This window comes from Myripristis murdjan, chromosome 12, assembly GCF_902150065.1.
Source record: "Myripristis murdjan chromosome 12, fMyrMur1.1, whole genome shotgun sequence".
Lineage (NCBI taxonomy): Eukaryota > Metazoa > Chordata > Actinopteri > Holocentriformes > Holocentridae > Myripristis > Myripristis murdjan.
In genome coordinates, this window is record NC_043991.1 from 3,543,182 (window position 1) to 3,570,673 (window position 27,492).

At 42.5% G+C, this 27,492-nt stretch overlaps 1 protein-coding gene across 1 annotated transcript; it reads right to left on the reverse strand.

The window, feature by feature from the left end:
* Window positions 1-2,869: 2,869 nt before the first annotated feature.
* Window positions 2,870-23,379, reverse strand: LOC115369202 (NLR family CARD domain-containing protein 3-like; the record flags this gene model as incomplete). The annotated part of the gene is made up of 6 exons (XM_030065769.1): window positions 23,316-23,379; window positions 22,962-23,150; window positions 22,460-22,524; window positions 9,877-11,876; window positions 4,213-4,383; window positions 2,870-3,026 (listed from the first exon to the last, which is right to left on the reverse strand). Coding segments are annotated over exons 1-6 (2,646 nt in total), but the record flags the coding sequence as incomplete, so codon positions are not given.
* Between the last annotated feature and the right edge of the window lie 4,113 nt (window positions 23,380-27,492).

A 27,492-nucleotide genomic window follows, 5' to 3' on the forward strand; every position in this document is an offset into this window, starting at 1 on the left:
CTTAATTTTTGTTTCTCCTTATTTTCTGTGTTGTTTTGTTTGAGTTCCTGTCTGGTTCTTTCTTTCTTTCCACATCTGTTCAGTCCTGTCTTCTCCTTTTCTAAAATGTTTTCTAATGTTGTCACTCTCTGCACTCGACTTGTTCACCTTTCTTTCACTAATAAAGGAACAAAAAAATACCAGGCTTATGATACAGTGGTGGAAAAAAGTTTTCAGACACCCCATGCATTTGTGAAATATTGCATTAAGAATCACTCTTAGGTCTTCAAGTGCAATTTCTTTTAGTCCAGTCACAACCAAAATACTGAACAAATCCTAAAAAAGCCATTAAAAACTTCAAATTGATTGGTTCCTGGGTCATTTTGGTACCAGTGATGAAGGACGTTCTTTTTATTAAAAGACACAATTTTTGTTGCCAAGCTTGGTGTCTATATAAAGCAGCACATCTGAAAGTTCTTCAGACACTAAAATGGCTAAAACAAGGAACCTAACGCAGGAAACACGCCTGAAGAGAAAGATTCCACTGTCAAGAATTTAGTTTGGTTAGTTTTTCTGGTAAACAATAAACAAAAAAATATAATTTGTATTTGTTTGTATCTGTCTAATGCAGCCACACCTTTTGAAACACAAAAAAGATTTTTCCACAAATATTTCATGATAATATTTGAGATTGTGAGATTGTGTCAAATTTTAAGGGTGTCCCAAAACCTTTTCCACCACTGTGTGAGACAAATCGAACAGAGGAAAACTCATTTTTCTCTGTAATTTGAAAGTTGTTTTTAGTCATTGTAGCTTTGATTGGACACAGCAGAGAGAGACAGGAAAGGCCGGGGAGAGAGACGGGCTGCCCTGCAGCAAAGGGCCTGAGGTGGGATTCAAACCCACGACTCAGCCTGGACAAGCTGGAGCTCTGCAGCACATGAGCTACCAGGGCGCCCAGGTTTCTGTCATGTCAGCTGATTTTAGCTGCTGTTGGAAACACACACACACACACACACACACACACATATAGTTTCAGCTCGCTCACATTTTCTGTATTTGTAGTTAATGTGTATGTAATTTTACTATATACATAATTTTATTCAATATACACTATATTACCAAAAGTATTCGCTCACCCATTCAAATGATCAGAATCAGGTGTCCTAATCACTTGGCCTGGCCACAGGTGTATAAAATCAAGCACTCAGGCATGCAGACTGTGAAACAAGACATTTGTGAAAGAATGGGCCGCTCTCAGGAGCTCAGTGAATTCCAGCGTGGAACTGTCATAGGATGCCACCTATGCAACAAATCCAGTCGTGAAATTTCCTCGCTCCTAAATATTCCACAGTCAACTGTCAGCTCTATTATAACAAAATGGAAGCGTTTGGGAACAACAGCAACTCAGCCACGAAGTGGTAGGCCACGTAAAGTGACGGAGAGGGGTCAGCGGATGCTGAAGCGCATAGTGCAAAGAGGTCGCCGACTTTCTGCACAGTCAATTGCTACAGAGCTACAAACTTCATGTGACCTTCAGATTAGCCCAAGTACAGTACGCAGAGAGCTTCATGGAATGGGTTTCCATGGCCGAGCAGCTGCAGCCAAGCCACACATCACCAAGTGCAATGCAAAGCGTCGGATGCAATGGTGTAAAGCACGCCGCCACTGGCCTCTAGAGCAGTGGAGACGCGTTCTGTGGAGTGATGAATCACGCTTTTCCATCTGGCAATCTGATGGACGAGTCTGGGTTTGGAGGTTGCCAGGAGAACGGTACATTTCAGACTGCATTGTGCCGACTGTGAAATTTGGTGGAGGAGGAATTATGGTGTGGGGTTGTTTTTCAGGAGCTGGGCTTGGCCCCTTAGTTCCAGTGAAAGGAACTTTGAATGCTTCAGGATACCAAAACATTTTGGACAATTCCATGCTCCCAACCTTGTGGGAACAGTTTGGAGCGGGCCCCTTCCTCTTCCAACATGACTGTGCACCAGTGCACAAAGCAAGGTCCATAAAGACATGGATGACAGAGTCTGGTGTGGATGAACTTGACTGGCCTGCACAGAGTCCTGACCTGAACCCGATAGAACACCTTTGGGATGAATTAGAGCGGAGACTGAGAGCCAGGCCTTCTCGACCAACATCAGTGTGTGACCTCACCAATGCGCTTTTGGAAGAATGGTCAAAAATTCCTATAAACACTCTCCTCAACCTTGTGGACAGTCTTCCCAGAAGAGTTGAAGCTGTAATAGCTGCAAAAGGTGGACCGACATCATATTGAACTCTATGGGTTAGGAATGGGATGGCACTTAGTATGAGTATGAGTAAATAGTATGAGTAAAGGCAGGTGAGCGAATACTTTTGGTAATATAGTGTATATTTTCTAAAATCCCTTTCTGTGTGTGTGTGTGTGTGTGTGTGTGTGTGTGTGTGTCTCAGTACTCACATCCTCTCAGGCTGCCAGCTGGAGTCCAGTCTTCTACATGTTCCAGCCTGTAGGGATGAACACAAAACCATCATCCTCTTCATCATCATCATCATCATCTGCAGGTCAACTCGAGCACATGACCCCAACACACCTGTGGCTGCTCTGATTGGCTGATCTCTCTCTGTCTTTCTGTCCAGTCCTGAGGCCACTGAGCACTTTGGATTTTTCCCAGGAAATGCTGCCTGCACTGACTGTGTCCAGCACAAGAACCAAGCAACCAAGCTGCTCCGCCTGGACTGACTCCACCCCTCTAGGACTGACTCCACCCCTCTAGGACTGACTCCACCCCTCTGCTGACCTCAGAGGACTGACTCCACCCCTCTAGTGACCTCAGAGGACTGACTCCACCCCTCTACTGACCTCAGAGGACTGACTCCACCCCTCTACTGACCTGAGAGTCTTCAGTCTGCAGTTTGGACTCTCCACCAGAGCAGACAGCAGCTCCACTCCTGAATCCTGCAGCCCGTTGTCACTCAGGTCCAGCTCTGTCAGATGGGGGTTGGACTTCAGAGCCGAGGCCAGAGAAGCACAGCTGCTCTCTGTCAAGCTGCAGTCTCTCAGTCTGAATGAAGAATAAAAAATAAACTATAAGACAGGAAGAGTGCAGAAGTGTCACTCCTCAGTGAACTGGCTCCTTGTGCTCTGAGAGCTTTTTCTACTTCAGTATCTAGTTATTATTATGGATTAGCCATGTTGTCCAGCAGCCTGCTCACACTGATACAGGTATTCATTTTGTAAGAAAGTGAAAATACTAAACAATAATAGGCTAATTATTCCTAAATAAATGAATATGTTGTTATTTGAAAGTCTGGTCCCCACAGTGTCTGCCTAAAAAAAACCCTTTTGGACAAATGGAGTTGATGAGCCCTGATGTGTTTTATTTTCTTCCTCACATCACAGCAGAGATCTGGAACCGATGGCTCACCAGGGGCCTCATGTAAAGGGTGCATACGCACAAAAACGTGGTGTACGTCCTTTTCCACGGCTAAGTTCAGATGTATGAAGAGTGAAATGAGCGTGGAAATGTGAGCCAACTTCATGGCTGGCATATGCATGTTTCTACAGCTATTGGTCCTTTGACTTAGAGGTGATGCTGGGAAACTGTTGATAATGTGAAAACAATTAGTCCTCTGATGGGCACATCTGAGACACATGAACAATTAGCACTGATGAATAATTAACACACACGCATGTCTAAGATTAGATTTGTGGATATAAAAACACGCCTAATATTAATCTCCCTTGAGTATTGAGGATATGCGCCCCCAAATATGATCCTGTCTTCACAGCATCAGTACCAGTCTGTGGTTCAAGTTAGTGACTTGCTGTTTTTTGCTGGTTAAACTAAACTTCAGAGCTTTCTGACCGGCCCCTGATTGTCTCTGTGTGTAAAGTACTCATGTCAATAAACCCGTGTGTCGGGCGTCCCGGTGGCTCACTGGCTAAGAGCGAGCACCATGCAGTAGTGGTTTTGGTAGGAGTAGAAACATGGAAGGGCGCAAGGGAGTAATTTCGCCTAGGGCGCCAACATGGGCAGAGCCGCCACTGGAACCAGGGCTCAGTCCTGATCGCAGAGACCAGGGCTCAAATCCGACCTCTGGTCCTTTGCTGCATATCATCCCCTTTCTCTCCCCTGTCTATCTCTACTGTGACTATCAAATAAAGCAGAAATGCCAAATAAATAAATAAATAAATAAGCCTGTACAGAATATTACATGTTCACACATCATTAAAAAGTGCAGTCTGACCTGAGAGTCTTCAGTCTGCAGTTTGGACTCTCCAGTCCAGCAGACAGCAGCTTCACTCCTGAATCCTGCAGCTTGTTCTCACTCAGGTCCAGCTCTGTCAGATGGGGGTTGGACTTCAGAGCCGAGGCCAGAGAAGCACAGCTGCTCTCTGACAACCTGCAGCTCCGCAATCTGAATAAAGAATAAAATATGTAGCTATAATTTCCAGTGTTTGGGATATTTATCAGTCAGAGATTTTTCAAAATATTTAAAAAGGAAAGACAAACCAATGAAATAGTTATTATAACAACTATATTAATAATAATAATGATAATACTAATTTATATTTACATTACACCTTTGAAGCAAAGTTCCAAAGTGCTTTACAAAACCATCAGAGTAAATGAAAAGATAAAGATAACACCTGAAATGACAAGACATCAAAATATGAAAAACACAAATAAACAGACAATGAAAGCAAGAAATGATAAAAGGTCCAAAATGATTCAAATTCAGTGCTAAATATGGTAGATGTGAAAACAGCCATAGGTACGTCCATAAATACCAAATGAATGGCTCAGTGAAAAGTCCTCAGATGCCTTCAGTCTACCATCTTCTCAGAGTAAAACTGGAGAACAAGAGCTTCTGCATCACATGACACCAGCACCCAGTCTCTTGACCAATCAAGGCCAAAGTTATGAGCATTTCAACAGACTGACCAGGTGATGGCAGTAGAGGTGGGCCCATCAATATATTGATATAATATGGATACAGTGATATGAGATCAGATATCATGTGGGATTTGGGATATGGTAATATCTTGTGGCATCAGTGTTGTCCTCTCCTGCTTTTAAAGGCTGCATTACAGTAAAGGGATGCAGTTTTCTCAACTTATTAGACGCTCCTCGCTGCTCTGTTATTGGCCTCAGCCTGCTCGCTCATCATATCCATATTACTAATGACTGTTTAGCACTAATTTACACTTTCATGAAAGCACCAACCAGTCATCCTAACAATATCCTCACAATATGGATATCACAGTATTCAGTCAAAAACATGGTGACAGTCGACTGTGTTCATATGGCTCAGTCTGAGGGACTAGAGACAGAAAATATCCTGAAATATACCAAATGTTCATTTGGCGTGGTCGTCTGTCAGCCTGCAGAGTTTAAACAAAGTTTTGCATGGGAAGGAGGTGAGCTGTGAAAAAGGGTGTGAAGATACGGTGGCCGAGAAGTGCAAACCAATATTACAAAATGTGAAACACTTTTACAAAGTTTGAGACAAATTTACATTTTGGAAAACATGTTTACATATCACAAAACAAAATTTCATTACCAAAACACTTTTACCAGTCCTGAAACACATTTATGTTTCGGAAAACAAATTAACAAGACGCGAAACACTTTTACAAGTGCTGAAACAAATTTACAAATTACACAAACCGGAAAGGGAATGTACCAAAGCCCTGATTGACACGGACTTGACACGGAAGTGAAAAAGTGCCCGGTCAATTTTGGTTTTTGTCGTCAGTTGTTGTGTTGGTGACCGAAGATGGGCATAGGAGAGTTTGTTAGCGACACAGAGCAGGCAGGGGAGCCAAATATGCTGCAACAGTGCATCCAGTATTTTAACGAGGGGCACTCGTATGCGGTTATTGTGAACTTAATGTCTAGTGTGCATGGTGTACACATCAGCTTGAGGTCCCTGAAAACCAAGCTGAATGAAGCCGGGTACTACCGCAGGAAGCAAACTGTAAACTCCGTAATTAGGGCCATCAGATTGGAACTTCGTGGACCAGAGGCCTGTATCACGAGCAAGCTTAGTTTTCCCTGGATCTCTCAGACCTATCCGGCTACACTAATTGAGATCATGGTGTTCAGGGATAACCGGTATCACGACGCTGGTTATCAACTCGCTCATTCGATCCAGGTTTGCCTCATAAAGAGCCGTGAACGCGCACGTCTAAGGGGCGACAAGGAAAAACGCACAGCGTATGTCACGGCGGAGGTGCAGCGTATCATAATGGAAAAGGATGAGGAGCAAAAACAACATCTACACACTAAATCGAACACCGCGGCTGCCGCGAAGAGAAGGCGGAATGCTTGGCAACGAATTGCCGATGGTGTAAATGCGCAAGTTACACAACAGCTCAAGTCCACATCTGACGCTGAAACCCATGAACTCACTGCACTGCACAGATGTGTGTATGACAGATATAGTTGAATTCCCCCAGGTGTAATTCCCCTCAGCTGTCAATCAGGCCCATTCTCTCACACAGGAATAATTTGCCCCCCCAAAATATTTAGAGCTAATTAATTGTGCCATTTTAAATGTCCCTAAAATGTTGTTAAATGCCTCTAAAAATACTTTTAATTATTAAATTCCCTTTAATGATCTCTCATTTCTGTTTTCCTCTCCTACAGAGTGTCAGCTCTGTATAGCAGGCAGCTGTTAGCCAGGCTGAAGCTGCTTCACATTACATCACATTACATCACAGCCTTTCTCTCATACAGAGAGTCGTCGGCAAAATCTAACGGATATGACCGGTCCAGGAAAATCCTTTCAGGCCGTAATTCTCTCCTCATTTGGACTCATCATTCAGGGGGATCCTCAATGATTGGGCAGGCCACAGTTTGGCAAACAGCTGATTGGCCAGGGGGCGGTGCTTTATGTAGGATTCAATCCTAGGATAACGCCTTAATCCCACTGCGTGATACAGGCCTTTGGACAACTGTTTGGCTACCGCAGTAAACCCCGTCCACATGAAAAACAAAACTGACTCCACTGACTCACGTATTGTTCACAATACGGACAAAAGAGCACCCGGTTGCTGTCCATATTGGGTGGCCATGAAATCCACTGCCACTGACGACAAAAACCAAAATTGACCAGGCTCTTTTTCACTTCCGTGTCAGGTCCGTGTCAATCAGGGCTTTGGTACATTCCCTTTCCGGTTTGTGTAATTTGTAAATTTGTTTCAGCACTTGTAAAAGTGTTTTGCGTCTTGTTAATTTGTTTTCCGAAACGTAAATTTGTTCGGGACTGGTAAAAGTGTTCTGGTAATGTAATTTTGTTTTGTGATATGTAAATACTGTATGTTTTCCAAAATGTAAATTTGTCTCAAACTTTGTAAAAGTGTTTCACATTTTGTAATGTTGGTTTGCACTTCTCGGCCACCGTATGAAGATGATCAAAATAATAATCAATGAAAAACAAGAGGTCCTAAAGGTTTAGTTGAGGTTCAGAACAGTTACAAGACAACAGTTACCATGAGGGAATGTGATCAGGATGGTAAAAGTTGGACATATCAACTCCATCCCATCATGCCTAATCTGTGAAAGATACCAGAATGCAATGATATGCCCACATGGGATTTTTGTCCTTGATGATAAATCAAAGAAAATATTGGAATCCTTTGTGAATCCATAGTTGGACCAAGACCTCCATGATGGTGTCCTCTATACGTTCTGTGGAATTACCACAATAAATATCAGATTCCTACAGACGAAGGCCATTTGGACCCCTGCATGTTGAAATAATGTACAATATCATCACTCAAGTTCACAGTTTTTCACTTCAACACACAAGGATTGTGTGAAAATACACTTTGAGATGTTAGCCTGTAAAACTCCTGTTCAGCTAACAGAATATTACATGTTCACACATCATCAAAAAGTGCAGTCTGACCTGAGAGTCTTCAGTCTGCAGTTTGGACTCTCCAGTACAGCAAACAGCAGCTTCACTCCTGAATCCTGCAGCAGGTTCTCACTCAGGTCCAGCTCTGACAGATGGGGGTTGGACTTCAGAGCCAAGGCCACGATTTCCCAATGAGTCTCTGAGAGTCCACAGCCAGAAAGTCTGTAATTACAGATTTAATGTCAAATCTGTGATTTTCTTGTGTTTATATAGGGTTATATTATAGTAATATTAAACTGTATTACAGGATACAATTTTTTTTAAAGGTGCTTCATGTATAATATCAGAAGAAACCGAGCAGTAGAAACCTGATGCTCAAGTTCAATTATACAGCAAAAACTCTGATTTTGAAGTATTGTCGGGGTGAGCTGCTATTAGGGCCCTATAAAATCCGTTTTATTTTTTCCCAAATTCCGTTTTATTTCTTTCCAAATTCCATTTTTTCCGTTTTAATTTTTGGAATTTCCATTTTTTCTGTTTTAATTTTTGGGAATTTCGTTTTTTTACCTTTTACTCTTATTTTACTACCAAAAAAGTGTGTGTTTTTAATGTTAATGACTAAAATGTTAATGACTAAAATGCACACAAATGAAATAGAAATTTCCTTAAATTAACTGAGGCAACAAATAAACAACACTTTATTCATTTATTTAACAATTACGTTGTTCTAGCAATAAAAGGTGAAAATGTTATGTTATTAATGATTGAACAAAAATCACAAGAGGATCCATCAGTAATTATTTAACCTGAGGGTTGATGTTGGGTCAATGCATGCACACATTTAACTTAAAAGATTGTCAACCGAGTGTTGACCATTGTACGTACAGGCTATTCACATGAACTTACGAATGACGATGTTTAGGACCCTGCAGTCTCTTACATCAGTGGTCTGTTACGTTAAATTATTTGTTTTAAAAATGTAAATTACTTATCAAACAGACCTAACAATTCAACTAAAGATGAATGAGCAGTAGTATGCATGTGATAACATAGATTGAAAAAAAAGCCGAAGTGAAACCTCTTCTCTGAATAGACAAGCTAAGCCAGTGTGCTGCTGTTAGCCAGTGAAAATAGAGCAGATCTGAGCAATCTGCATCTGACCAATCAGTGGTCAGATGCACCAACACTGCTGCAGGTGAGGAGAGAGATGGCTTCTAAGAGGCATTTTGAATCTGGAGCTAAGAGGAAAAAAAATCAAGAGGAAGCTTGTGCTTCACTTGAAGTGGGTATGTTGTTGAAATACATGTAAAACTTTGTGGTGCTGCATAAACACCTCAGCTGCTCCTCATGATGAGATAGAAGGGAGATTACTGTCAGTCATTTGTCTGCATATGCATTCACCTCTGTGAAAAAGGAGTGGTAAATTGACCAGCTGGTGGTCATATATTAGGTTAAGTTTAGAGCCTATCAATAAAGAAGATCAATTTAAGGCTATCTGAATTGAATTTATTTAATTTGTAACACACATGCTTGTTTAGTTCACTGACCTGTTTTCAGATATTTGCCAGTTGAAGTTCCTTTTTTTTTTTTTTTTTTTTTTTTTTAGGAAAACATCTTTTGTTAAAATATTTTTTTGAAATTGATGACTATTTGAGACTCATATCTATTTATTTATTCTAGTTTGAAGTTATTTTTTTAGTTGACTCATACAGTGCTGCTTATTCCACTTACAGTACTTTCTTCTTACTAATAGAGCTTGTCAAGTTTAATGGAATATCGTTATGCCGTCATTTTATTCCTATTATACATCTGGGATTGCGTGGTCGGCGGGAAGTGTGTGTGTGTGTGTGTGTGTGTGTGTGTGTGTGTGTGTGCGTGTCGGTGTGTGTCTCCAAAAAAAATGCCACTTAGGGCCCCAATTTGGCCAGGGGTGGCCCTGATCTGAATATTTAGAGCACTACATATCTTTATTGTATTTCTGATGGTGTCAGGTATGGAAGCAGCTCTACACTGTTTGTATAATGTTGATTTCACATCAGGACTAACCGAGCCTTCCTGCAGTTCCTCACAGCTGGGATCAGTCTCAGTCGTCCCTCCAATGATGTGTCATACACCTTCAGGTCCAACTCATCCAGAACCTCCTCTGACATCTGCAGCATGTAGGCCAGAGCTGAGCACTGGATCTCAGAGAGTTCCTTCTCTGATCTGTTCTCTGACTTCAGGAACTTTTGGATGTCCTGATGCACTGAGAGGTCGTTCATCTCCATCAAACAGTGGAAGATGTTGATGCTTCTGTCAGGAGAGGCACTGTAGGTGTTCTTCTCCTTCAGGTTGTAGATGACTCTCCTGATGTCTTCTGGTCTTCTCTCTGTCTGACCCAGCAGGCCTCCTAAGAGCCTTTGGTTGGACTCCAGTGAGAGGCCATGAAGGAAACGGACAAAGAGGTCCAGGTGACCGTTTCTGCTCTGCAGGGCTTGAGACATGACTTTCTTCAGGAAGATATCCAACGACGGCTCACTGTCAACTCCTTTATTCTTGTGTGTTCTCATGACTCTGGCCAGTACCTCTATGTTCCTGTTGGTGTAGCAGTGGAAGATGTAGACTGCAGCGAGAAACTCCTGAATGCTCAGATGAACAAAGCAGTAGACTTTTCTCCGGTGGAGCACACACTCTGTTTTGAAGATCTCTGTGCACACTCCTGAGTACACCGAGGCCTCTCTGACATCAAGACCACACTCCTCCAGGTCTTCTTGGTAGAACATCAGGTTGCCTTTCTCCAGATGTTCAAACGCCAGCCTGCCCAGCTTCAGAAGAACTTCCCTGTCAGTCTCCATCAGCTTCTGCTGACTCCTGTCATGTCTCTCATCGTACTTGTTCTTCTTCCTCTGTGTCTGAACCAGCAGGAGGTGTGAGTACATCTCAGTCAGGCTCTTGGGCAGCTCTCCTCTCTGGTCTGTAGTCAACATGTGCTCCAGAACTGTAGCAGTGATCCAGCAGAAGACTGGGATGTGGCACATGATGTGGAGGCTCCTGGACGCCTTGATGTGTGAGATGATTCTGCCGCACAGGTCCTCATCACTGGATCTCCTCCTGAAGTACTCCTCCTTCTGGAGGTCAGTGAACCCTCGGACTTCTGTTACCCTGTCGACACATTTAGGAGGGATCTGATTGGCCGCCGCAGGTCTGGAAGTTATCCAGAGGAGAGCCAAGGGAAGCAGATTCCCCTTGATGAGGTTTGTCAACAGCACGTCTACTGATGATGTCTGTGTGACATCAGACAAGACCTCTTTGTTCTGGAAATCCAATAAAAACCTGCTTTCATCCAGGCCGTCAAAGATGAACACGACTTTACAGACGGCGAGCTTCTCTGCTGTGACCGTCTGTAATGTTGGATGGAAATCACAGAGCAGCTGGAGAAGACTGTAGCGCTTATCTTTGATCAAGTTCAGCTCCCGGAACGAAAGCAGAACCACAAGACTGACATGTTGGTTTTCCAAGCCCTCCGCCCAGTCCAGAGTGAACTTCTGCACTGAGAAGGTTTTTCCAATGCCAGCAACGCCCTGCGTCACAACTACTCTGATGTGTGTGTCCTGGCCAGGTAAGGGTTTAAAGATGTCCTGGCACTTGATTGGAGTGTCACTGAGGGTCTCCATCTTGGATGTTGTCTCCAGCTGCCACACCTCATGTTGGGTATTAACCTCTTCACTCCGTCCCTGTGTGATGTAGAGCTCAGTGTAGATCCTGTTGAGGGGGGTTCCACTTCCTGCTGCAGCAGTTCCTTCTGTCACAAATTCACATCTCCTCCTCAGACTGATCTTATGCTCGTCTAAAACCTCCTGCAGACCGCCGTCCACTGTGCTGGTTTGACTGGGTGTCTGCAGTCCAGGTCTTGTTCTGGATCTTTTTCCACACTGGGGACAGGCAGGATCTCCTGATGGATCAGACTGGTCCCAGTCTGAAGTGATGCACCGTCTGCAGAACCAGTGTCCACAGCTGGTGGAGACTGGATCCCTCAGGAGCTCCTGACACAAAGCACAGCAGGACAGCTGCTCCTTCACATCACCTCGACTCCTCTTCCTGTCCCTGTGGAGATGAAAGCAGTTTGTTTATGTTTAGACAACATTACATTTTAACTGAAATCTTAAAATCTTTTATAAAATCTCATAAGCGGACTCATGTCACTTTCTGTGACTACATTTACATGGATTGCAATATTCTAATATTAATGCAATTAAGATAGTATTTAGAAGAAGAAATGTCCATGTAAGCAGCATGACATCCACTTTGAGTTTTTGCAGCAGATTATGACAAATACAGCAATCCAAGAGCTTGACAGCTCGTTTTTTTGATTTTTTATTGTCAATCCATAAAAGAAAAGTTGACCAACAACAAAAGCAAAAAATCTCCACAATACAGCGTGAGGAGGAAACTCGCTGCAACAAGTTTTCAACAAGCAAAAGAGGACGACACCCCTTTGACTTCACCCTGAGATTAGTCAACATTGGTACAACTTCAGTGAAGACCCTATTAGGGCTGAACGATTTATTGTTTTCTGATCGAAATCGCAATCATTTTTTTTTTCAGCACTCCTGACTGACTTGTGTCAACTATTTCACACATACATGCCGTCTCCCTACCATCCCGCCGTCATGCCCTGTCAAGCTCACCAATCAGAAGCGGCATGCTACGCGTGGAGAGGTCACGCTAACCAATCAGAAGCTGCCATTGTCCAGGCGACGGCATACACACTCAGGGCTCTATTTTCGCAGACCAGGTGAGGCGGAGGCGCAGCGCAGCTGTGCTGCGCCAACTGGGTGTGGCCAAGTGGATTTTGCAATTTTGGCACGTGAGCCTTGGCGCAACTACTGCGCCGTTCCTCTTACCGGCGCAAGAGAGGAGAGAAGGCGTGGAGTGGGTTTGACACAGCCGATTCACTTTTAACCAATCAAATGAGCCCCTGTCCTCGCCTTTAAAATGCGCTGCGCGAAGGCGTAATGAAAGTTTACTCAATTGACATGGAGGGAGAGAGCCGCCGCAACACACACTCGGGACATGTTGCTGGAGCTACCTGCCATGCATCTAACCACCCATCCATCCATCCATCCATCCATCCATCCATCCATCCATCCATCCATCCATCCATCCATCCATCCATCTATCCTTACATTCGTCATCCTGAGTCCCCCTGTCTTTCCATTACCTGCCTGCCTCGCATCTTTTTTTCCAGCTCTGTCACCGTCTGTTAAAGTTATTGATTTTTACGAGCAAATATAAATTTTACTGTGAAGCCCCCATTTTTAATGAATGTTTTTACCTCAAAGGATAATCCTCGCCATATTCATATAAATAGCCTACATGTTTGTTTTGCAACTTTCGACTCCATCACTTACTGATGCAGCAACACACTAGAGATTAAAACAAAATCCGGTTCATGAAAGCTTTTACATTCGCTGTTCTAAACGCCCAGTGTCTGGCAAAGAACCGATGCATTTTACATTTTCGATTTGTGTGGAATCAGGGTTTCCCCTAAACAAAAAATTGGCACCGGGCAACGTGACCGGCAGGTTTTCAATTTACCGGACAAATGTTTGAAATTCCGGTCAAATATTATCTGAATTTATTGAGCTTAAAATTATATGCAGGCTATATAGGAATGATATCAAGGCATGTCAATTTATAGCGTAATCTTTTTATTGAAAAGCAGGCTGTATCAAATAAAATTCGTGCCGTCAATTGACTCACGTGCGTAACTTCTAAAATAAATAAATAAATATTGCACAACCCTGTGCTCTTTTAACATGAACATTGCATACAATTGCAAACAATTGCAACTACAATTTGCAAACAAAAAAACGGGCTCATATCATTTTAATAACGCGGCGTGCTGCCAACTTGAAATCAATTAGATCAATAAAAACTTAATTCAGCAGCTGAATTAAAATAGAAAGTCTCAAGTGTCTCTCCACAACTTGCAATGCGCATCAGTCTTGTGACCTTGTTCTCCCCTAGGCGACTTCACTGCGCTGTTTTGATCCGGTTCTGCAGAAAAAAAACCCTCTCTCTCTCCCTCTGGTACACCGGAGCAGTGGCGGTTCTGCCTATGTTGCCGCTCTAGGCGAAATTACTGGCTTGCGCCCTTTCATGTTACTACTCCAACCGGGGCAGCATCAGTCAGCATCAGGCGAGCCGGCATTGGGCGGCATTAAGCCCCTCACCTGTCAGATCCGGCAGACCAGACTGGGTGGGCGCGGTACCGGCCGGTGCCGCGGCCGGCCCGCCTGATGCCGACTGATGGTACTGATGGCATGTGCGGGTCAATACGGTAGTCTAGAAAACTGGCGATTTTTTTTTTCTCGTGCGCCCCCAAGTAGATTGGCGCCCTGGGCGGTTGCCCACACTGCCCATAGCAAAAACCGTCCCTGCACCGGAGACAGGGATCACGCAGTCTATTTTTTTTTTAAAATTATAAATAAAATTACGTGGAAATTGACTGTTTTAATAAAATTCAAATTGTGAATATTTTCACCGGACATTTAAAAATTACCGGACTTTGGCAGATTTTACCAGTCATAGTCCGGTGATTACTGGATAATGAAAACCCAGAGTGGAATATTTATATATATGAAAGAAGAACTGTGTAGTTAACACGAGCAGCGCCAGACACCATGACTGGAAAAAAGACATCACCGTACTGGATACAGTGTTTGACTGACAGGTGATCAGGTTGGGTTTCCATTACGCTGCCAAACGGTGCCAATCTCCTTTGATCTGACATCAGTTGTGACGGGACAGTCGATATGGAGATACATTTATGTGCTGATTGAGATAGTAGCATTGAATAGTGGTTTTTGTGGTTATTTATTGCATTTTTACTGTGCCTGACAATCTGTGAGGTTGTGGTGACGTGTGCGCACTGCCCGCCTGACAGCCAAAATTCCACTGCGCCGGCTCCGCTGCGCCTTGCGCCGAAAGTAGACGTGGTTTCAGGAGGCGAGCTTTTGGCGCACCTCGGCGAAGCCTTTTGGCACGAAAATGTCACTGCGCCAAGCTGAATCTGTTGACACCTCCCCCTGCTGCGCCGCCACTCCCATCTCGGCGCACCTCGGTCTGGGAAAATATGAAACTGTGCGCCCCACGGGTTGCGCTGGTCGAAAATGGCTTTGCGCGGGGTGCGCCTCACTGCGCCCCCCTGCGCTGCGCCGGGAAAATAGAGCCCTCAGTAACAATAAGATGGTGTCCCTAAATAACGTGTTTTGAAATGGCTTCAGCTGAACCAGAAGCGGAGTTAGGGGATTTAATCCCAAAAAAGCAGCACATCGGTCATATGGGAGTATTTCATGTTTGGGACTGCAGACGTGCACCAGAAACAGGTACTGTGCAAAGCCTGTCGAGCAAAAGTCGCAACATCCAGCGACAACACAACCAACTTAGACTGGCCCTTGAAAAATGACCACAGCATTTACATGACGAGTGCGTGACCAAAAGGTCCGGGGAAAAGTCGAGTTAAAGTGATGCTCAAGCCCACTGCAGCAAACACACTACAATTACAGCGTTGTTTGCTGTGTAACTCCGTATGAAAAGAGGAGCCGCACACACCGGGAGGTAACGACTGCCGTAACACACTACATTGATAAATACATGGTGTCTGTTAACACGGTCAGCAGAGACGGATTTCAAAACCTCCCCCGCACGCTGGATGGAAGATATGATTCCCTCCCGCACCTCCTTCAGCCAGGCTGCCATCCCACAGCTGTACGCCAAGTGTGAGGAAAAAGTTGTAACAGAGCTGAAAAATGTGGAGTGTTATTACTTATTTAACATCGTTTTTTTTTAATTGTTTTGTATTTTATTACATTTTTTAACTATACACAATTAAGGATTTTTTGCACTACTTAAAATAAGACAGTCAAATGTGGCTCTTTTAGTTCTTCAGTTGTAATAAATGCTGTTAGTCAAGGAATTTAAACAATGCATGTTTCTTGGCAATAAATACATGTTGGAAGCAATTCTTACCTTTCTATTATTCATCCTTGCATTAGAGTAAATAGCATTTAATTTTTTGATGGTATAATGTATTTTATTTTCTGTCATGTTTTAAATTTGTTACTGTACATGGTGAATATTGCACTGAAGCTTGATTTGAAGAAATATCGCAAATAAAATCAAAATCGCAATATCTGCCAGAAAAATCGCAATTAGATCTTTTCCTAAAATCGTTCAGCCCTAGACCCCATAACAAATGTCTGAATCCCCTCCACATCCAAGTGGGTTTTCATGCTGGGTTCAGTGCTCCTGTCTGCTTCCAGGACCAGAAGTCAGGTATTAAAACACTCAGGGCCCTATCTTGCGGCAGACTCCCTAAACCCGTTATTTGCGGATTTAGGATTTAGGAAGAGGCGTTCCCCCGTAAAAGTTGCTATCTTGTGCACCTCCCGCTATCCGCAAAACACCTGCGCTACCCGCTATATTATGCATAGGCGTGTTTTGGGCATTAGCCAGTTAAACCAATCAGTGTGCCAGGTGCCATTGCCTTTAAGGGCAGGCTGCGCTATCCTAAATCCTAAACCCTAAACCCGCGATGGAGAGAGGGAGGTAGATTTTCTCAGGGGTTCTGCTGAGGCTAAAGCAAGTTGGCTTTATATATATATATTATATATTATATTATAGGCGAGTTAATTCGGGAGGTGGAGCCACATGTGTCCAAGTGGACGTGTCACAAGGTTGTACTGACTGAGTAAAATCCCCGGGTCACACCACACACACACAAGAGGCAGAGGTGGAACTATGTGTAAACTAATTTATTGACAAGGTAGATTGGGCAAATAAAATATTAAAAATAAAAATATAGCACAGCTGCTGGCTTATGATAAAACAATAAGACGTGCTGGCGTAAGTGTCCAATTAAAACCGTCTTTCCTCTAAACAGTCTATATGAGTAATATACGCAGTCCATTCCGGCGGCGTCCCGGTATCAGTCCGACCGTGTGCGTGGCGAGGCTCCATCAGGGCGCGCACTGAAGCCGCCTGGGCGCGCTCTCCTAACAGCCCAAACTTTAGGGAAAGCGGATAGCAGGTGGTCCAGACCACCCGCTATCCGCTATCCCTAAAGTGTGTGCGCAAGATAGCAACTTTAGGGATAGCGCATGAAACACGCCCACGGACACACCTCCAGGCGCAAATGACGGAGTCGGCATAACGGATAGCGGGTAGCGTGGGCACAAGATACCGTTTAGGGATAGCGGAAGTTCTTAAATCCGCAATTTGCAGGTAGCGGGTAGTGGCAGCGGTTAGCGGGTGGCACAAGATAGGGCCCTCAGGCTGGGACAATATGCTTATCTCCTGATCGATACTATCATGACACCTGGGAGCCGATCGATACATATTGCGATTCTGAAGTATCCTCTTATCCTCGTTGTGGAAATGTGTCAGAAACTGGCCCTTCCTGTCAGTCCAGCTGGAGAAGCAGAGCTCCTCTGAATGGCCTCGCTCTCTAGTTTGTGTCTGTAAAGTTTGATGAGGCTGTGATTCTCCTAGAGGTCACTAGAGGTCATTTTCTCCAGAGACGTCCAGTTTGACAAAATGCTCTGCCTGCAGTGAAACGGCTGCTATGGGGGCCAACATCATCACACAGGAATCAAATGTGGCTCATTGAATCCACAAGAGTCTCAGCTTTCCAGTCAAAGCCAACTGATGCAGCTCCAAGACTGTTTAGGCCCCAGTCTGCACACACACACCATTTTACAACAGGCCACAAGAACACATGTGGACTGCAGGCTTTGGGGCCCAAACTGCATGGGATTAGCAGAAGGTGGGCGTGTCTGCAAAGGGGAGAGCCGTGGCTGCCCAGAGAACCCATTTTCATTCACACATCTGGAGGTCAGAGGTTAAAAAAAGCTAACATTTAGCCAAAGTTAGAAACAATATTTTTTTCAGAGAGTTCTCAGGTTCTGTAAATGCATTGTGAAAATAATACAGCAATATGTTGAACTTTGTGTTTTTTACCTTGAACCTTGATGTTGAAATGAAAATGTACTTTTGAATAATTAAGTATTTTTAAAAGAGGAAAAAGGAGTACAATCCAGGCACTCAAGTGAATTAATAGGTTTAAAAGGCCTTTAATTAATAGGGCTTAAACATTAAAACCACCGACATGTTTCGGCCATGCGGCCTTTCTCAAGGTGTCCGGCATCAAGTTGATGCCTGAGTGCCTGGATTGTACTCCTTTTTCCTCTTTTCATAACTTTCCCCACATACTCCATGAGCACCAGTGAAGGGGATTCCAGTAGCGCTCTATCCCCTTTTTTCTTTTTTCTTTTCCTTTATTTTTAAAAGAGATTAGATCTGTCAGTCAATGTGAATCTAAACTTGAGACACAGGTGTGTGAAGAACTTGTGAGTGCAGGTGCAAGTGGAAATGTTCTCAGGTGTTTTGGTGCAAAACATCAAACAGCATCATAGTTTGTGGAAAACAGCACAGACCCAGATGTGTTTTGGTTGAACAGCTGGATTGCAGAGCAGGGAGCAGTCATTTCTCTCTTTGCAGTCTCTTTTCTTGATATCCTCACTACTTGCTCTGCTATATAATCTCATGTCATCATATTCCATCAGGCTCACAGTCTGACAGCTGTCTTACTTTGTGTCTGAAGGTCCAGCTAAAAGAGCGGATGTGGCTCATGACCTGAAGCATCAGTTTCGGGGTCACGTCTACTTTCTCCATGAGCCACAAACAGATTTCACAAGACAACAGTGAACACACTGCACTCTAAAGGCCGATTTATGCTTCTGCGTTCGCGAGGCGTACGGGGGTTGTGCGGAGCTGACGGAGGTTGTGTGACCGCCGCAGAGCCTTGCCGCGCACCTCCGAAAAATAGTAACTACGCAGACCGCCCGTAGCCCCCAACGCAGGCCCCCCACTGACAACAAGAGCTATGATTGGTCCGCCAAACTACATCATGTCTGTCATTTCGCCCCTCCGGCGTCACGTCCAGTTGTTGTGCCGGCAGCATCATTTTTAAAAGAACTGCTGTTGTGATCACATCTTCTCATCAGTTAATTTCAAATTGTTTGGAAAGTTTGGATCATGCTGGATCTGGATCTACTGCTGCTCCTTTTAAAATAGCGCTGCCGGCACCACAACAGGTAGACGAGCGACCGTACGTCACAGGGTGTACGTAGGTCTGCAGAAAGAAAAAAAAACGTGTCAAATACCATTTTGGCGGAGAATTGCTCAGCGTGTTTTGCAGAAGTATGTGGGACACACACGCCCTGCGTGGCAACTGGATGCATGTTGTGTCGAGTGTCCGCAGAAACATAAACTGGCCTTAACAGCTGTCTTACTTTGTGTCTGAAGGTCCAGGTTCAGCACTGAAGTTTAGAGGATGATGTTTAGACCAGTCGCTCTTCATGGACAGACAGCTGGACACTGCAGACTCTGCTCTGTGGCAGGAACCTCTGGAAACACAAATGTTTGAAACATGTTATTAGTTCTTGTAAATCAGGGCTCCAGACTAACTTTTCCACTGGCAGCACTGGTGCTCCCAGCTTTCCCAGTCGCTCACAGCAGCTCATGACTTGGTCGCACCCTTTTTTTGTGAGGGGGGGGTCCAGCTAAAAGAGCGGATGTGGCTCATGACCTGAAGCATCAGTTTTGGTGTCACGTCTACTTTCTCCATGAGCAACAAACAGATTTCACAAGAAAACAGTGAGCACACACTGCACTCTAACAGCTGTCTTACTTTGTGTCTGAAGGTCCAGGTTCAGCACTGAAGAATGGAGGTTCAGGTTTAGACCGGTCACTCTTCATGGACAGACAGCTGGACACTGCAGACTCTGCTCTGCCCTCCTCTTCCTCCACACAGTCACTCATCTTCTGATTTAAGTCAGTCTAAGAGGTGCAAACACACACACACACACACACACACACACACACACACACACACACCAAAGGGATGATATATGGGTTAATGTTCTAGTTTCCTAATGGACAACATTAACTGTATTAAATGGGGTCAGTGCAGCTGCACATAAATATTGTGTGTTTCAACATATTTTGTGGAAATGTCAGTTATTTTGTTGCTATTTTATATTTAGTGTATATTTATAATAAGGTTTTTGTTGTTTTTTGCTTCTTCATTTCAAATACTGTTATTTTGCAAATGTATGTACTTTTAATTTATTATTATTATTTTTTGGTCATTCTTTATATGGATCTCATGTAATTTTTTGTTATTAATGTCTTGCTAATTATTTGCTGTATTATTTTTTCCCCCATGTCTCAGAAAGTAATATAATGAACTTACGCAGGTGATAGAGGGTTAATACTAAACACACTGAAACACACACACACACTGAGTCCCGAATCTTACAGTGAAATTTGACATTTTAATTTGAATTTGTCATGGCGACCAGTTTCATGCATGCAGCGTTTGGTCTTTGTAAAGGAGCCGGGAGCCGCTGATGATCTGCACAAATAAATGCAGATTCACAAATAATGTCTGAAGCACAAATTCCCTTTAGGAATGCACAAATGAAAGAGTGTGAATGCAGCAAAGCTCATGGACATGCTTCCCTGTTTCTGTCCAATCCAGAGGCTGCGTTCCAGACGCTGCGCTCACCAGCAAATCCTGGTGTCGTCATGAAACCTGCAAATCTTTCTTTCAGTGGTTTTGGTGGCGCACCGTGTTCCCTTCATGTCTTTTTCTTGTTGTTTTCAGAGAACAGAGCCTCAGCACAAAAACACAAACTCCTTTCCATCAAATCTTCAAAGCAGATGATGCTTTCTTGTTAAGGAGCCACAGGTTTGGCCCTTATTCTCTTTTCTGTGTTGAGGGACCAGAGGCCTGTTCTCACCCTGACCAACAGGAAACACTTTGCTGTCTGTTCAGGCTGAAAAAAAAGCCACAGGCCTATTCAGGGCCCTGGGAACACAGCCCAGTTTGAAAACTATTAATAGATTTGCATTTTTTTTTATTGATTAATTTATTCATTTGTCCATTTCCAGTGGCGGGTTTCATACATACAGATCAGTCTGTATTTCCTGTGGAATAAACGGAATTAAACGGCTTTAAAAACGTGCTGTCTGACGTATAGAACTGGCTCACATTAGTTTTTACCGCCTGATGAGATTTTTTTTTTACATCCCCACAAAGAAAATGATCACTGCTTTACTTTTTAAATTTACTGCTAAGAGATGAACTCAACAGCGAAAAAATGGCGACAGACAAAAGTAGCGACTCACAGCATAAGTGGAAGTTTCTTTCTTCCTCCCTTTCTTTCTTTGTTTCTTTCTTTCTTCTTGGACTTGAAGTCAAAGATGAAACAGAAATCCTCTCCTGACGTCCGAACGTGTGCAGCTCTTCTAGATCATGACACTGAGACACAAGTCCAACATTAATGATGATGATGAGCCTCCTGGTCGCGGCTCGTCCAAACATTCAACCAAAGTTTCACTTTCACTGGTGCTGCGTTCACGTCCTCATCGGGCTCATGGGAAAATTCAGCAGCTCCCGCATGCATCCCTGTGCTACTACTCGCCCCCGGCAGTCCCCGTGCCGGCGAAAAAGTTTTAAAATTTTTAAATCTATCTATCTATCTATCTATCTATCTATGTGTCTGTCTGTCTGTCTGTCTGTCTGTAAAGAAAGAAAGATAGATAGATAGATAGATAGATAGATAGATAGATAGATAGATAGATAGATAGATAGATAGATAGATAGATAGAAATGTGCGGTGGGGTTCTTGGCATGGCCAAGGGTCAGTTAACGCAGCAGGACTCAAATTGCATAGCGCCTGCGTATGAAAAATCGGTAACACGAATCTGAAGTCCTGGGTGGTATACCATGTTATAACTACCAGTTATAAAAAAAAACATGAACTGCTGTAACACATCATAAGAAATAATAAATGCTCAAATTCTGAAATAGAATAATACCTTATAAACATCAATAATGTTAGAGGATGACTTTGTGAGCTCAAAGTTAAGTGTCAGCACTTCTGGAATAATGTCTAATAAACATCAATAATGTGCTATAGGATGACTTTGTGAGCTCTAAGTAAAGTGACAGCATTGTGTAAGGTTATTAGCAATTATATGATACTATAATACAATTATGAGGTCTTATGAACAGTATTTGATTACTGTAAGTAAAATGTCGGTCAAAAAAAAGAGGATCAACTCAAAGTATGTCAACTCTTTATTTTCACAAATCAATCAAACCACGGAAAAGAAAAACACTTTTTGACCTGAGGGGATCTTTAAACCTATTTACATCCCTGTAGAAGTCAAAACTAAAAATAAATACTGTTAATATTAACAGCTAGGAAACTGAAGTAACCTGGGAAAGCCCAGCTTCAAATACTGCTACATGTAACGCAATTCTTGTGTGACTGATCAAATATGTAAGTCACTTAAGGGCAACCAACAACAGGCTACCAACAACTAAGTGGAACAGGCTGGCATTTAATTAACTTTACCACTTAATGAGCGATGGGAAGTAATTCCCCACTTTCTTTCATTTGTGTAATACGGGTTTTTATTTCTGCGGTAATCGCTGCCCGACATTTATCAACGTAGGCAGGGAGTCAGTTGATGAGTCTGACAGTGGCGAATCAACTGGTATGGCAGGACTTGCAGAATCAGAGTCCTCATCCGATACGTAGACCCTTTTGAACCGAGCAGACATTTTCGATGACTCTCCTGCAATATATAAGAAAGGTGCACACAATATTAAAAGTCGCATTGTAGGAGCCATACTGTAGTGGCTGTTTACTGTTTACCGCCACTGGATGGCTGTACCACTGTAGAATGTGGTTAAGTATGATCATTTCAACTACACCAGAAATGTAATTTACTCTACATATTCAGTGAGCGCCTGCCCATTATGTTCTACTTGTCCTATGTTAGGGTCTACTTGCCAGAAAAACTTAATGTCCACTATAAATAATGTGTAAATTCTTAAAGACCCATATTTACAACAGCTCTGCACTCTATTCAACTTATGTTAGGTGGTATGCTTTAGGTAGATAATGATGGGTAGGACACTGAGAATAAAAGAGCAGCAAACAGACAGAAGTAGAGTGAAGAGGGGACACAGCCTGTACAGCTGGCTGTGGACTAGAGATATAATTGATCACCTGAACTGGATGAAGCCCCGGATGAGGAAGGCTCCACCAATCTTTTCTGCATGAATTCTTGCATCAGTTGCTGTAGGTAATCCTTGTCGCTTTTCAGGGAGGATATGGTCTCTTCCCTCAGTTTTGCTCGCTCCTTCTCTGCCTCCAGCTGTAATTTGGTCATTGCCAATTCCTGGATGACATTAGGTGCTGCACACAAGATAGTATTTAAGTATTTAATAACTGAGAAAGGAGAGAAGAAAAACACTGGAAAATGCAAACAGCTCAAAGACTATCAATTAAGTCTAGGTTGAGCAATGCAATCTGGACAATTACAAGTAACAGAAGCAAACTCAATTCAATGGTACTACATACCAACTTTCGCATCATCTCCGCCAGGGGAGGAGGCATCACTGTGCTTGGATGGTGTGTTAGGCATGTTGGCTATTGAGAGAGCAGAGTAAACCTAACGTCAGCAGCATTTGGATTTGGCTGACATTAGTTTGAAATAACCTGAGTTTTAGAGGTTCAGGCTTACACTAACATTACCTCTCTAAGACTTTTCCTGCATAACGTTAGAGATTTGGAAGACGGGCACATCTGCCAAATTTTGTCCCACCTACTAACACTCAACATGTTTTCTCATGATTGACAATGCAAATGAAGCAATGCCTTATTGCCATATTTAACCATAAAAATTAAGAAAACTTTCAATAAGAAAGGTTATCCTAATAAAATTAATCAACTGGGTAAATTTCGTCAAGATATTAAATGGCTACATTTTAGGGAATATATATAGCCATTTTTTTTTTCTTTACCATAAAAAGAAAATGAAATCATTCTCTGCTATTAAAAAGGGAATTAATATTTCATATAGAATCTGATCACACTGAACAAATCAAATTGCTTCCGATTTTTGTCATGATTGTTTTTCAGAAGACCTTAAAAGGTCGAGGCCCTATTAACTGTTAAGAGGATCACAAAAAGCTTCGCCTAAATTGCTAACGTTAACAAAGACTAGTAAAACATTAACCCAAAACACAAAACAATAGCGTTATAATTTACTGGTTTCACAATCTGTATCAAAAAAATATTACCTGAGACTTTGGTAGTAGTTGGGCGTTGGTCGACGGCTTGCAGGTGGAGTGAAGAAAGAGGGTGAGCGAAATGGGTCTCCAATGGCCTCTTGATGCTGCGTTCAAGGTAAACTGGAAGGCTGAGTTCAGAGATTCCGGATTTTCCGAGATCACTTAAGTTTAGGCTGTAAATAATCATAGAGCTGAATAGTGGGAATAATAAATGGGTAAATAACCTGCTTAATCTAAGAAGAGGGCTGAAGCCAGGCCAGGCGACGCCATTGGATACCCGTCCTCATTTATAACTCATAAAGTCTCCTGTCTCCCCACCCCGCGTTCCGATTCTCTTGAATGCAGCATAAGTTCGGGCTTCCTCGGTCCTCGTACCGCAAGGCCTTCTTGGGTAAATATCTCCCGCGCACCTCGGCGCCCCAGTCCATGTTGGGCAAACGACCTCTCACATTTTGATTACTTTTGATCGATATCATGGCCAATCAGATAAGTAATGAAGTTCGTAAACTTCTACGACAGGAGGACAACACTCGCAATCGAAGAAAACTTCCTTGGTTTGATTTGATTTGTGAAAATAAAGAGTTGACATACTTTGAGTTGATCCTCTTTTTTTGACCGACATTTTACTTACAGTAATCAAATACTGTTCATAAGACCTCATAATTGTATTATAGTAGGCCTATCATATAATTGCTAATAACCTTACACAATGCTGTCACTTTACTTAGAGCTCACAAAGTCATCCTATAGCACATTATTGATGTTTATTAGACATTATTCCAGAAGTGCTGACACTTTACTTTAAGCTCACAAAGTCATCCTCGAACACATTATTGATGTTTATAAGGTATTATTCTATTTCAAAATTTGAGCATTTATTATTTCTTATGATGTGTTACAGCAGTTCATATTATTTTTTTTATAACTGGTAGTTATAATATGGTATACCACCCAGGACTTCAGATTCTTCCATAAAACACTGTTGTCACTTTGCCATGAAGGTATAAAGCATTATGAATGATGAGCTTATAACACATTATATCCACCACTTATAATCATTTATAAACCTTGTTATAAGTTGTCATACACGATTATGAACATTTATAACATGTTTTATAACGCATTATAAATGCATTATAATGCCTTATGAATGCGCTCATAATGCATTATACAATAGACCTTCATAGAAAGTGTTACCGAAATATCTATCATACAGCACAACGACCGAGCAATGTGATTGGTCAATGAGACATTTAGAATGGACTCAAATGAGCATGACAGCACGTCTAACCACCTCAAATAAAAAAAAAAAAAAAAAAAAAAAAAAATACCTCATCACTGAAAATATTACTCCGCCTATATCTTATTGCCCGAGTCTGTGTGGTTTCCATGGCAACACGAAACGTTTCACTGAAACCCGCATCAAAAGCCGCTGTCAACTTTGTTAGCCTGCAGGATGGACCGTTTTGTTGTTAATTTTGATTTATTTGGCGACCTAAGTTTGGATAAACGGCTGAACGAGGAAGACAAGCCAGATGAGAAAAAGGAGAGATACGCGACAGTGACGAGTGAAGAGCTGGATCAGCTGGAGAGGTCAGGAAATGAAGCCGGTATGGCCCGGTCAACGTCTTGGGCCGTCAAATGTCTACAAGACTACCTGACAAACACCGGGCAAACAGCTGATTTCTCATCTGTAAGGAGAGAAGAGCTAAACAAGATCCTCCAAGAATTTTATGGAGCTTTAATTTCTATAATAAAGAAACTAGAAAAGTGCAGTTTCTGTGGAAACTGCGTGGGCAAGCTGGAAGAGTGACAGCGGTGCTTGGGAAAGAATCTCCTGAAAGTAGTGGTCAAACAAATGCTTTTTCCTCAATGACAGTAAGTCCGAGCAGAAAATAAAATGTATCATGAGAAAGGTAAGGCTTTGGGCTTTGTTTCTCCTCCCCCCAGATTCTGGGTTCCAGATATAATGGGAGTCTATGGGGAGAGAGCTGGCACTCCTGCCTCGTTAAGTGTCACCGTTTAAAAAGTTGAAGCTACTTTGCTTTTGTATTCACATTTTTCAAAGCACAACTAGTTTTCCTACTACTTTACCCGAATTTATGCATGTGGAGTGAAAATTCCAACGTCAAACTGGAATTGCGGAAAAACGTAAAGTCTTGCCTTGAAAATCGCCGCAACACTTCTTCTCCACAAGACGCACGTTTTTCGTATTTGGTGCGTGGACGCAGGTCAAGTAATGAATGCACACTTTTTGTCTCTTCTGCACTGCTTGCAACTTTTAAACACTTAAGTTTTATTTTATGAGTATACTTTTATTTCACAATTAAAAATCTTACCATTGTTATCTAAGGGTAGATGTTAAAGGTAATACAGATATTAAATTCCTGGAATACATCCATTATTTATTGTTGTATTTTTCAACTTTTGGATTTCTCTCATGTACCTCCTGTAGTACCTCTGCATACCATGAGGGGTATGTGTACCCCTATTTGAGAAATGGGGAAATAAATGATAAAATAAAACCAAACCAGACTGAAAATCTTTATTTATTGTGTAATACAATTTGATTTGGCATTTTTTTGTTTATTAAAGCAAGCCCTTCAGTTTATATTTGGGAGTTTAAGCTCATCTGACCTAGTGGTTCTCAAACTTTTTTCAATAATGTACCCCCTCTGAAATATTTTTTTCAGCCAAGTAAAAAAATCCAGCTCCATCAGTGACTTCTTCTTGCATATGTCTTTATACTCAGTTCTGTTGTAGCAAGCCATTCCAGCGTCTCGTCGTCCGTCCAGGTTCATTAGGCCCAGGTCGCCATTTGGTGGCCGGTCACGGACCCCATCAGTGGCTGAGGAGATTTTATTGGCTCTTCTTCTTTTCTTCCTCCTTGTTTCCAGCTGTATCGCTGCTACGTTTCAACCACTGATCCATTTTCTGCATTTTTGTCTGGTCAAGGTTATCAAACTTACATTTACATTTACATATTATAACATAGGCTTGTTATTTTGGGAATTATGCATGACTGATATTTTTTAAAGCAATATTTATAACAGAAAAAATTTCTCGTACCTCCTGCAGAACTCCCCCCATTTGAGAACCGCTGGCTTACTTCAAAAAGTATTTAAAACAAGTAGTGTTGTAGTCAAGACCGCACCAACCGAGACCAAGACATTACCGAGACTAGAGAGTATCGAGACCAAGACAAGACCAAGACATTTGGAGGTCGAGACTAAGACGAGACCAAGACATTTGGAGGTCGCGTCCGAGACAAGACCAAGACCATATATATTAAAGAAAAGAAGAAAATGACAGGTATCTCTTTGAAACTAAATTTGCTTTTAAACAAATGCAACAGCAACAGAAACAAAATGCTGTTGTTTTCTAACCAGCACAATGAAACAAATCTCAAATCTGAGGAAATTTGTTGTTTGACTTCTTGTAAAAAGTACGCCATCATACTTTTT